This window comes from Siniperca chuatsi, linkage group LG3 (genome assembly GCF_020085105.1).
Source record: "Siniperca chuatsi isolate FFG_IHB_CAS linkage group LG3, ASM2008510v1, whole genome shotgun sequence".
Classification (NCBI taxonomy): domain Eukaryota; kingdom Metazoa; phylum Chordata; class Actinopteri; order Centrarchiformes; family Sinipercidae; genus Siniperca; species Siniperca chuatsi.
This window is the reverse complement of record NC_058044.1, coordinates 21,014,060-21,026,011: the sequence shown is the minus strand read 5'-3', so window position 1 is coordinate 21,026,011 and position 11,952 is coordinate 21,014,060. Positions and strand designations below refer to the sequence as shown.

Here is an 11,952-nt window from a genome sequence, read left to right as displayed (position 1 = left end):
TCATAGCGCATTTGTGCTTTTCATGCCTTTTATATAGATAAACAAGTTAATAAGTACAAATTAATTGACTTTTTTTTACTGCCCCTATTGTAGATAATATAGGCAATTCTAAAATGTCACATTTTAACTTTTCACAAATTCAAAAGCATTTTTATTGGAATGTGCAGTAAATAGTAATCCCTAAGTTATATGTTTGAAAGGAATAAAATCAACAGCATTTTAAGACAAACGCTTTTTGACAAGGAAGAACCCTGCCATCAGAGGCCAAACACAGACACACACACACAGATATATATTAACACGCGCGCACACGCACATGCACACACACCAGTCCTCTCAACCTTCAGATCAGTACATCCCACTATGCTTTGCGATGGTCTGACAAGTGGATCCAAGATGGCGTAGAAAGTAAAGCTAGGTAAGTGTTGACTTCCCATTTTCAGCCCTTTCAGTTGTCTTTTTAATCGCAAAGCCACTGACAGGAATCCCCTCCATAAATCAGTATGATAATGACGAATGCTTTGAGTTCATGCATTGATAATAACACAATGTCATATCAATTATATGCGCCTGAACACCGTGGCAAAATTACAGGCCCGAACCCGTTTTGTTTCGGCGAACCTAGCTAGCTAGCTTGCTTGCTAACATTAACACACCAGCCAGCTATTCTTGTTGTGAGCTTGCCAGTTTGGTGCCAAGAAAGGCCGTGTTTTGGCTAGCAAGCTAACTGTTAGCTACGCATACTCTGGTTAGTGGCAACATTGTTGACCCAGTGCAAACCTGACGGTAAGTTAACCAACGCTGTGGGGACATTTTTCAGGGCTTTGTAACGCTGCCGTCATCGCTCTGACTTGCAACAGTCATGACAAGTTTACCAGACAAACAACAGCTTTAACTACCTCCTGAAAGACGAAACAACTCATTCCCAACGTTTGTGTTTATTAGTGTATGCTCTCTTGATATCTACTAATTGGGCTCAGAGAAATTTGCAAGTTTCATAGCCGTGTTTTCTACACACTGCTGCTAACGAAACTGTCAAGCCAAATAACGTTATGTCAGTATGAAAGCAGTCGATGTTATTTTCTCCCTCTATCCTCAGCTATAAAATTAGCTTTCTCCTGCACTGTACTGCAGTCGAAGCTGTGGCCTCTGTAGTAGGATCCCACGGCTGGACTCTAAAAACAAGGCTGGTTTCCATCCACTGTAGCCCGCCAAACTATTTGTTGTTGGCCTTATGAAGGGGCTGGCTTGCTAACATTAGGTAACAGCTATTCCTAGTGTTACAAATAGGAGTGTAAAGCGCTGCATAAGTTTTAAAGTAACCTCTCTTATTTGGAGTAAGTAACGTTACTGCGTTAAGATCCGTCCTATCTTTGACCCTATTTTCCATTTCCCAGCAGCAAACCTTGTCTGCCAGCTCAAGCCACTTTCAACCCTAATTTTGCATGTCACATATTTTGTACAACATTTGCTAACTAGATTATGATAATGATATGTATATGTATGTCTTAGTTGCCACTATGGCAAAAATGTTATAAATACACTTCCCTTAATGTACTTGAACCTGTCTTGTGGGAACAGGGGCTGGACCAGTGTTTCTTTTTTATAAGCTATACAGTTTTACAGTATGGTGGGTGCTGCAACATTATTTGTCATAACTGGCTAGTTGCCAAATGTGCATACTATACAAGCATACATTATAATACACCTACTCATAAGATATGGTATTGTTCCTCATCTGAATGTTTGTTTGAATTTTTAGAGGAAATTAACTCAGCAGTAGTTTTTTTTTTCTTGTGGAAAAAATGAGATTATGGAGAACAACAGAGCTGTAATATTCTGTCAGATACTGTACATGAAACGCCAGAGTGTTAACTACTTAAGACATGCACCATGCCCTCACCACAGCTGGATTCCAGGCTGTAGAGAGGGCTATGATGGAAATTCAGCATCAGCTAATTTTTGTGGAATTTTAATTAGCAACCAAAAGCCAGCCATCTTTGCATATAATAACTATAATGGGGCTTTTGGGGCAGCATTTTTGTGATGAAATGGGTTTTTCTGCCAGCCTGAGCTGCAATGCCAATGGTGAAACCAGTAAGGTGGAAATAGGACCAAAAGTTACTAGGCTATTGGCCAAGGTTGAGCATTTGTTGGCCTGGTGTTCTCCAGGAGTTCATGCTGTACCATCCCTATCCTGATTTGTGCTGGTCTCAGACTCAGGTTAGATTCTCATTCTGTAGCCCTGTTGCTTTTTTGTTGTTTGGCAAGGCATTAATGAAATGTTGCTGCTGTACTGTGTACAAGCTCAGTATTTAGGAAAAAGGGAAAGCATCCCCTTTCAAACCAAAGCTGCAAAAGTATTTTGACGGTTTAAAAACCAGAGACAATCACATGGTTTTCTAGGAATTAAATGTAGTCCCTTGTACTAGTTATACCCTAATGTGCGGAAAAGTAGCTGGATGTTGTATCCTCCCTCCCACCACCCTCAGCCACACACAGCCTCCTCCTCCACAAGAACCAAACACTATTCCTTCTTACACTTGAATATGACTCTGTGTGTGTGTGTGTGTGTGTGTGTGTGTGGATGTAAATTTATTAGTGACACACAGTCTTTTGGGAAAAAAAGCACTCACACACAGCTGTAATCAGGGTCCAAAATTAACTTTTTGGCTCATCTGCCAATGTCATGTAAACTGAGAAAATTTAGCCTACCAGCCAAAAATATTTTTTACCGGCCAACAAACTGCATCATGCATTATATAATCTCTATAAACAGATATCTGCATATGAATCCCAAATCTGTATGCAAGGGACAAGATTTTGGTATCAGAAGCATTCTGGTTTCCGTTTGTAGTCCGAGTAGTATTGACCAATCACATTTGAGCGGGCTTTGGTTGCATGCAGGTAAACAGTCAGTGTGGAGAGCAAAAGAGGCGGCACACACTGGCCGAAATGCAATCTCGGAGACCTCAAGTTTTTAGTATGCAAATTCATCTTTAGCATCACTTTTAAAGAGATAATTATGAATAGATAACATTGGTTTTCCAACTTTTATTCTGAACTTTTTCAATAAAAAACACTATAAATTAATTGATGCACTTTAACTTATACTGTTCCTACTCATTATCATGTCTTTGTCACCCCTGTTCTCAAAACCGGAGCACAGATCACACATTTTGGGGTTTTAGGGTTTTATCATGGCTAGGAAGCTACACAGTAGCACATGGCAATATACTACCAAATGCAACATCACTTTAAAGAGTAACTACACACCCAAACTCTGCTAGCTCCCTTCATCCCAGCATATTTAAAAGATGCAGCAGAGGACTGAAGACAACCACTGTAGGGGGCATGGCCTTATGGCTACGTAGTGTGTGATGTGGGAGGTAAAGAGACACCAATCTTAAAAACAATCTTAAATAAGGTAATCATAAGGTCCCCCTGCATAAATATAAGATACATAAATAATAAAAAAAGGAGCATTGTGTGAGTCTGTTCTTTCTTACATGATAATTCCTGTATTTTTTTAAATTAGGCTCTATTTTTAACTTCTCTACCATGAAGTCAGATGGTACAGACAGTTTCATCAATTGCATCAATATATATAATTTACCCCTGACTTTAAGAAATAAAGGATTTGCTTAACTGGCATTGGGCTTTTCAAGTCACTCATGTGATGATATTCACGATTATCCTGATAATGTAAATTCAACATGATCAACTTAGCTTGAGTGTTTTTTATCCTGATTCGTGATTAAAATTGTATATCGTCCCATCCCTAGTTCAGTGTAGCAGGAACAGCCATATAGAGCTGGTAGTCAGAGCTAACCAGCCATGAGCAGCTACTGTCAGACTCTCCGTGTCCACACTGGAAACACAGCTGGAGCTTGTCAGTAGAAGCGCATTCATGGCCCATAGTAAAAGTTTCTGTGTGGTACCTGTGTTGTAGCTGAGGTGTGTGTGTGTGTGTGTGTGTGCACGTGTGTGTGTGCGCACGTGTGTGTGTGCGCACGTGTGTGTGTGCGCACGTGTGTGTGTGCGCACGTGTGTGTTTGCGCACATGTGTGTTTGTGCACATGTGTGTTTGTGCATATGTGTGTGCGCGCACATGTGTGTTTGTGCGTATGTGTGTGTGTCTTGGAGTGTCAGTACGTAGCTGTAGGCCTGCTGTTTATTATGTAAATGTTACAGGTTACAGTTAGCTGGTGTTCTGATTTTTAGGCTATACTTGGTGGCAGCTGATATGAAATATAGCCTACCTCGGACTCACGTTTTGAGGATGTGTTTCCAAGTTATTTACCGGTCATCTGTCCGGTGACCTCAATTTATTTTTCCGCCAACCCAAAATTTACCTGTATTTGGTGCTTGGCGGGTGTTAATTTTGGACCCTGGCTGTAATTAAAAGAAGATGACAGCAGGTGCACTCCAGAGGAGTCCAACATGCTGTTGGCTCTGCAAACATTTATTGTCAAAACACGTCATGATTAACTACCCGCTAAGCTGAGTATATGTGTCTGATGTCTTTAGCCAAGCCTTTACAAGTCCTGTCATTGCTCTGTTTTTTGACAGTAGTTGACTGTATATCTCATTACATGACCCACTGAGTTTACCCACATTTATACTCTTAGATTGCGCACATTGTGTCGGATACATAAAACTTAGTAGACAATTTAAGAGGAAAGCATTAAGAAATACTACTGATGACAGTAATATACAAACCTTTGTGTGGATCCACATTTAAAAAAGTCAAATTCATTAGGTCACACACAATGTATTGAACTGTTTGCATAAAAATATTTTGTCTAAATATACCAGTGTGATTACTGCATGTGAGGACAATGCATTATCTAAACGATAGAGGCAGTATAGAGCCTAAAGTAGATGCTCTGAATTACAGTCCACAATAGAGATTCAGTATTTGGCACTTATTCCCATTGGCACATAGTTGGTGTTGACAATTTGGCTCTGTAGCTATGAAGTGTCACAATAGACCCATTTCCTTCTGCATACTGTCCAGCACGTCATACTGTCTAGTCTCAATAAAGTCCTCATATTCTGCATTATCAACTCTGATAACACCCTTAGTCTAAGCAGTCAGATGATGCCAGACAGTTGACTCCACTGTTGTTGGCTGGAGCTGGAGATGATAAAAAAGTATGTCTTACATAATGCTTTAGGCTTCTCATATGACCGCTGCTTTCCCAGCTAGTTGCAAATGTATTTTAATATACACTGTACATTACAGGCCAGAGTATAAGGTATGTAGGAACCACTCTGAGGAGCCTCATCCTCTCTTCCTGTTGATTTATGACACAGAAAAACCACATGAGGACATGACTCTTGGTGAGCAGAAATCCACATTGCATGCTACCACCCACAAAACACCGTTTCTTTAGGGTAGGAATAAGGGCTGTTTCACAGAGCTCAAATTGAAGTTTTCAGATTGCTTGTTTTGTCCCACCAACAGTCCTAAAATCTAAAGATATTTAATTTACATTGATATAAGACAAATAAATGCTGCACATGTTCACATTGGAGAAGCTGGAACAATCAGATGTTCTGACTTGGTTCCGGCCGACTCATGTAGTGACTTTCGTTTGACATCGTTTTCGAGTGACATTTGCACTAAAGTGACTGATGGCATTTTGGATGGCAATTAGGTTTGTGTATGACATTAAAACCTTGGGATATACGAAAATCATACGTGTACTGATATAACATGAAAGATTCCATTTTGAGTTGTATACATTTGAACCCGTTAGTTTTGGTTTTACACTGCAATCTCATTTTGTTTTGTAGCGATTTTTATTCTTTTTTTCTGGTCCTGACGATAGCCTGCCAGAGCTTCCTGTAATTGGTCCGAAAGTCTGAACCATCCAAAAAATGTTTTCACACTAGAAAAAACTGAACCACGGTTCAATTTGACTCGGAGCAAGACCACCTCTTTTCGTCGGACCAAGGTTCAGCCGTTTGGTTCCAGGGTTTCACACTAATTTTGGTTCAAATTAAACTTGAAAGTCCGGACCACACGAGGTAGGTGTGAAAGGGCCCTAAGTAATTTATTGCCCTTGCAAGAATTGAAGTATGTCTTGCTGTACCTCCATGGCCCTGACATGTTCCATATATGATTTTACTTTTATCCATTTGTATTATTTTCTATAGTGGATGAATGGAGTTTGGCTGTCAGCTGTACAACTTTGTGACATTTAAATCTTGTAGAGCAAGTGTCAACAAATGATCCACTATTCACAAGATAGAAAAAGAGTGAAGTCCTCTCTCTCTTTCTCTGATCTTCTCACACCATTTCACTCTCTCCGCTGGGGAACAATGTGGAAATTAGAAAGTTAATTTCCTGTAAATAAAAAAAAACAGACTAAGGCATTAAAATTGTCAGTAAAATGCAAAAATGATGGCAGAAACATGGCCATTACATGTCAAGGTTGCATTGGAAAGTGAAGCAAACAAATAGGTGTGTGTGGGAGTATTGTTGGTTATTTTCTCAGATTGTATAATCTGATATGTACTTACAAATAGTCAGTATGATGATCACTAACATACAGCCAGTGAGCATGCTTGAGGTAACAAGAAACAAACTATCTTTAAACTGCCCAATGCCATGGAGAGAGGAAAGGATTTTTAGATTCATTTAGTTTTGATATTAGATTTGATATATCACATGTAAATACTTTTTCTGTGCCTAGGTTGACGGTTGTGTTATCTACAACATTTCAGTGTCTGTGGAAAGAACAATATTTCTTATAGGCTAGTGTTGTGTTTTCTGTAGTGCAGTCCTAGAGTTTTGTGTACAATCTATGGTGAGAGAAGTGTCAGTCTTGAACTGTTGCAGGGAGTTGGGAAAAATTCTCTTAATTTTCAGAATAAAGAAAATGTTTTTTAGATTTTAACCCGTATTTAAGAGGCATGGAGCACCTGCAAAATGTTGCTGTACTGGAGGTAAAATGACAGATTTTTCAACACAAAACAGCTCTATATTAAAGTTCATATCTTTAGACTGGTGGCTGCTATGTTTTTGTGCGACCACTTTCTTGCAACACTGCATGTTAGGAATAAGCACTGGATAAGTGTTGGACAGGATTAAAATATGTACACTGTTCTTTTATTCAACAAGTTCTCATTTCCTTAAACTGCTAATTAGTTCTGTCAGAACATTCTTGGTGTCTACGTTTCACAAACTTCACAGTTCAGTTTGACATGTTATGGTAGTGTTCCATTTTAATATACTTTTAATGCAGTCAAATTAAAAATTGTCTTAAGAATTTCAGTTTTCAGTCTATTACAACAATCATTGTTATTAAAGGGTATCATGGATATAGCTTCCATTAGCATTTCTAATCTAGTGCTATACTGCAACTTTGTTGACATGACAAGCACCCCCTTCCTTCACCCAATACATCGGTTATAGCCAAATATTGTCACTTTAATTGGGGTGGCAGTGGCCAATAGATAAAAATGAAGAAATTTTTCTCCTATTGCCCAACTCTGCTTCAGAAAAAATGTTCATACTATGTGTTTCCTCTTGTCTTTTTGTGCATCCAGACGTTTTGTCCCTGAGTCATGGCGGACAGGAGAGCGGAGAAATCATGTGAAGAAGCCAGCAGATCGTTAGCCAGACGGGACTACGAGGCGGCAGTCAGCCACAGCACGGACGCCTTGGTGGTCCTTGCACCCCAAGCCCCATCTTCCAGTGCCCCAGTCCCGCCGAGCCCTCCATCCCTTGTCGCCGCCGCCGGACCACTCCGCAGCCGTGTCCTGCTCTACCGAATTGCTGCCTTCCTGCAGTTGGTGAGGACAGTGACTGTTTAAGCATTGTTGCTGCCCTAACAAGCGTGCAAGCTATAGTCTAAGATGATCACTCTTTTCCCCTGTTTTTTTTTTTTTTGTGGCCCCCAAAGTCATTCCATTTTTCATTATACCGGTCAATCAGTTATGCATTGGGAAGGTAGGGATACCTTTCTTGTAGAATTTAAAATAAATAAATAAATAATCATAATTTTGAGACAGAACTCTGAACCGTCATGTCACCAAATAGAATATAATTTTCTCCTATCCCTAAATGAATACGTCACACTGAAATGACGTAGGCTGATCATTGTGCATCAAATCCGCTGTTGTACTTCTAATCACTGGGTAAATTACCATGAAGAGAACGTTAGAAATGAGAACAATAAACCCTACTTTCTTCCTCCATGGCACTGTTATGTTATCTTTCCAGAGCACTAAAATTACACCAGTTACTTAAGCCCTAAGATTATGGAAACTACTTAAGTCCTATAATGATAGTCTGAGGGACTCCGCTGAGAGGCAAAGATAGCCATTCTTGGAGCTTATGTGAAGCTCTGACCCTCAAACACAAAGTATTCCCATTTGTTATGACTACCACTTTTCTACTTTTTTCTCCGTCTGTCGACAGAAAAACTATGATGAAGCAGATGAAGACTGCAAACATGGTGAGTAGAAATTCAAATTCGAACCATCTGCTGATACTATATACAGTAGTCTGTATTTTTTTACCTAGTGGCAGACAAAATGTGCTGCCAGGGTTAGGGAAACACCAAGATCTAACATGGGCTAATTTCTTTGCAGAATCCAACATGTTTACTTTGTGTCTATTGGCTTAATGTCATTCCTTAAAGTCAGAGTTGAAAATAAATGTTTGGGTCTGTAATTTGCCTCAGTTTTTGGTCAAAAGGCATGGTAATGTCTAGGGTCAAAGTTTATGCCCCAGTGAAGGTAAATGTTAGTCATTGACATGGTTAGCTAACTGGGGTAAGCCTGATTTAATAGTGCACTAGGGTCGTAGCCTGTTTTGTTGAATGGGGTGTGCTACAATATACTGACTTTCAGCTTGAATAAAATATATACATTTTCATTGAATTGTTCACACATTTTTAAACTACACTGTTCTAGAGAGCAGCCTTGGAAACAACTCCTTACATATATTGGATGAAACCTAACTGAATATACTGACTTAATTTTCTTCTACCTGTTCACTCTGTATTCTTCATCCTGTCCTAGTCCTGGCAGAAGAGATTGCCAGGGGAGACGGTTCGCTACAGGCCAGCGTGCGCTCCATGTTGTTGGATGGCAGCCTGCAGGAGGTGGTCAGCATCCTTTCTAAAGCCTTGTATGGAGAGCCAATGGTATGATTAATGAACAATGTATACACGCCTACACATTGACTGTAATTTGAATGTTATGCCAAAGTGCATATAAGTCATAGATATGATGCCTGTTGAGGTCAGATTTCCCTTCCCAAAAAGAGAGAAAACCTCACTGGACATTTTCAGGGCATGGTTTAAATATTGAATTTTAATGAACATGACTGACTTTCAGAGTGATCTGAGATGCAATATCAGCTGCAGTGTGCTTGAAGATTAAGATAGTCATGTTGGTCAACGCCATACATAAAATGCCATCAAAGTTTAGAAGATTCTTTGCAGTAGCTACGTATATCTGTCATCAAAATGTGTTTGTAAAGTTATGGTGGTTTTGGCACAAAAACAAATTCAAAACTGTTTTCAGGCTCGTCTAAATAGTTTATGTACCACATTTGGTGAACAGTGGAGTAAATTAGTATTGATAAGAAGTTCCAACCTAATGTTGGAATGATGAACTGCTTACTTCTGGATTGAAAAAGGGCAAGATGAAAATAAATGTCTAAGATGAAGTGAGGTGTAGTGCTCTACCTGTTACTTTCTGGGTGTAACAGACAGATGGTCACTCTTTATATGTTATGCTTTTTTCCACTCTTTCTCCTGTCTGACATATTCCTCCCTTTGCTAATCCTAACTGCTGTCTTCATACATCAACATGCATATTGCTGCCAAGGTGCCTCCTCCAGCTCCACGCTTCTCCTGTTTGCAACCACTTCCTGCCCACTGCAACACACACACACACACACACGCTGACTCAAACACAGACACTAGTACATATTCAAAGGTTGAGCTTGGCCCCAAGGTCATCCAACATTTTATGCAAGTGGGGACAATCCTGTTTGCTAGGTAGGTCTCTCTCTGTCTCTCTCAAACAAACATTATTCTGTCACAGCTTGGGCTGATTATCTTTCCTTCTCTGGCGACATCCTGTTAGGATGTTGCCAACTGTTTTTCTTAGGTTTCATTCAATCAATGAGTGACGCTTCATTAAATTTTTTTCTTTTAGCTTGTTCCAAACGTGCTTCCAAAAACCAGACTAGAGAAGCTCCACTGGTATTGTAATGTAAGAGCTGACACAGGTGCTCATTAGAGTAGGATTAGTAATAAATGAACAATAGGCCCTATTGGAGACTTCTTGTTGCTTAAAAAATATTCATAAGTGTAAAAATCAAAAATCAGACAGCCAGTCAGCTGGGACTAAAAAGTTTTTATTGACATGCCTACGCTACATATTTGAATGCCTTCAGACTATCATTCAGATTCAGAAAGGACAGGGGGGAAATGAACCTCTTTATTATGGCTTTTTGTTAATTAAAACCGTGGTCTTTTAAAGAAAAATACACTATCAATTTTAATATAGCACCTGCATCTGAAAATGCCTTACTGATCACCACAGAGACCCTGACCATATTTTGCAAGATTTATTTCTGGTGTCAGGTACAGTTACTGACAGGAAATCCACCCGCAGAAGTGACAAATTGAAAGAGCAACATATAAACTGTAAGCACTCCATTTCGATAATGCAGGACCCAAAAGGTTAGACGTTTTTATCACTTGTGTCCCTTTGGGATTCTTTGATTCATAGCAGCTGCACACTGTCTGCGACTTTTCAGTTGACATCTCTCAGGTGCGAATATTCATACTTGTGTAATGCAGGTTTAAAATATTGGGATGGTGATAGATTTAAATCTTAACTGTAGATATCTGGAAATTACATGATAAATATGATTACACCAAGCAAAATCCTCCTGTTTATTCCAAAGCGGTGGGCTTTATAGTTATCATGAAAGCACTATTTGCAGGATGTTGTTGTAATGAAGATCCTTTTTTCCCCTTCTTTCACAGAATGGCATTGTCACAAAAGACCTCACCAGATTAAAAATGCTCTTCTCAGAAATAGAGGTAAGTGCTTCTGGTTGCAGGGCTGCAAACCTTACTGTTGTGCTTTCTGTCCTTTTTTCATGCCTTTTGGTGCTTGTTGGTTTTACAGATGATGGTTTAATGCTTGCAGGCGGGTGTCATAAAGAAGACTAATGGCCTGATTCCAACACTGACTTAATTATTTTGTGCTCCTCTGCCTAGACTTGTAGCTGTTGTGGATTTATTACTCGTTTGTCTGTAATAAGTCCAGTGGTCCAACTGCTTGTATGGCTATCTTAATAGTTGACATAATAGTAATCATCTTTCTTCACCCTCCCTGCCCGATCTTTGACTCTGTCAGGCTATAAATAGGGAGATGGCACCAGAATACACAGATGATCAGGAGGAAGGTGAGCAAATCTGTAGCATGAGTCGTTTTCAATATTTCCCTCAACTTGAAAAAATGTAATGACAAAAATTCACATGTATTAAAGTGCAATAGATGTTATTTATGTTTAGTGAATCTTTACTCAGCCAGTTGGCAGCTTGAGCACATTCTAAACTGGTTTTTGAAGGCTTTGGCTCAGTGCCGTATTGACCACTTGGTTGTGTGTGTTGACAGAGGTCCAAGATGGCTGGCAGTTTCGTCCTCCTCCCCGAGGAGTCACCAGCAGTGAGGAGTACACCCTCTGTAAAAGGTAATGCAAACTGTTTGGTAATTTGCACACAGGTATGACTAATGAAGAATTTATTGTGGAGGAAAATGAATATGCCACTGTTCTAGACTGTGTGAAAGACATTTGATTGTAAAGTTACTAAAATAGCATTCAGGAAGTAATGATGGTATTTGGTTACACTGAAGGCTATGAAATTATGATTCACTGTAGTTTACTGCATTCAATTTTAATTTGTT

The 11,952-nt window shown here is 39.5% G+C and overlaps 1 protein-coding gene across 1 annotated transcript in view; it reads left to right on the top strand.

Annotated features, from left to right (window-relative positions):
- Window positions 1–296: 296 nt before the first annotated feature.
- Window positions 297–11,952, top strand: part of helz (helicase with zinc finger) — a 56,915-nt gene continuing 45,259 nt past the window's right edge. Inside the window, exons 1-7 of the mRNA XM_044190220.1 lie at window positions 297–418; window positions 7,561–7,806; window positions 8,435–8,471; window positions 9,040–9,164; window positions 11,025–11,081; window positions 11,401–11,449; window positions 11,662–11,737. Coding sequence (XP_044046155.1) covers window positions 7,579–7,806; window positions 8,435–8,471; window positions 9,040–9,164; window positions 11,025–11,081; window positions 11,401–11,449; window positions 11,662–11,737 — 572 coding nt within the window. The 5' untranslated portion in view covers window positions 297–418; window positions 7,561–7,578. The remainder of the gene's footprint in view (window positions 419–7,560; window positions 7,807–8,434; window positions 8,472–9,039; window positions 9,165–11,024; window positions 11,082–11,400; window positions 11,450–11,661; window positions 11,738–11,952) is intronic.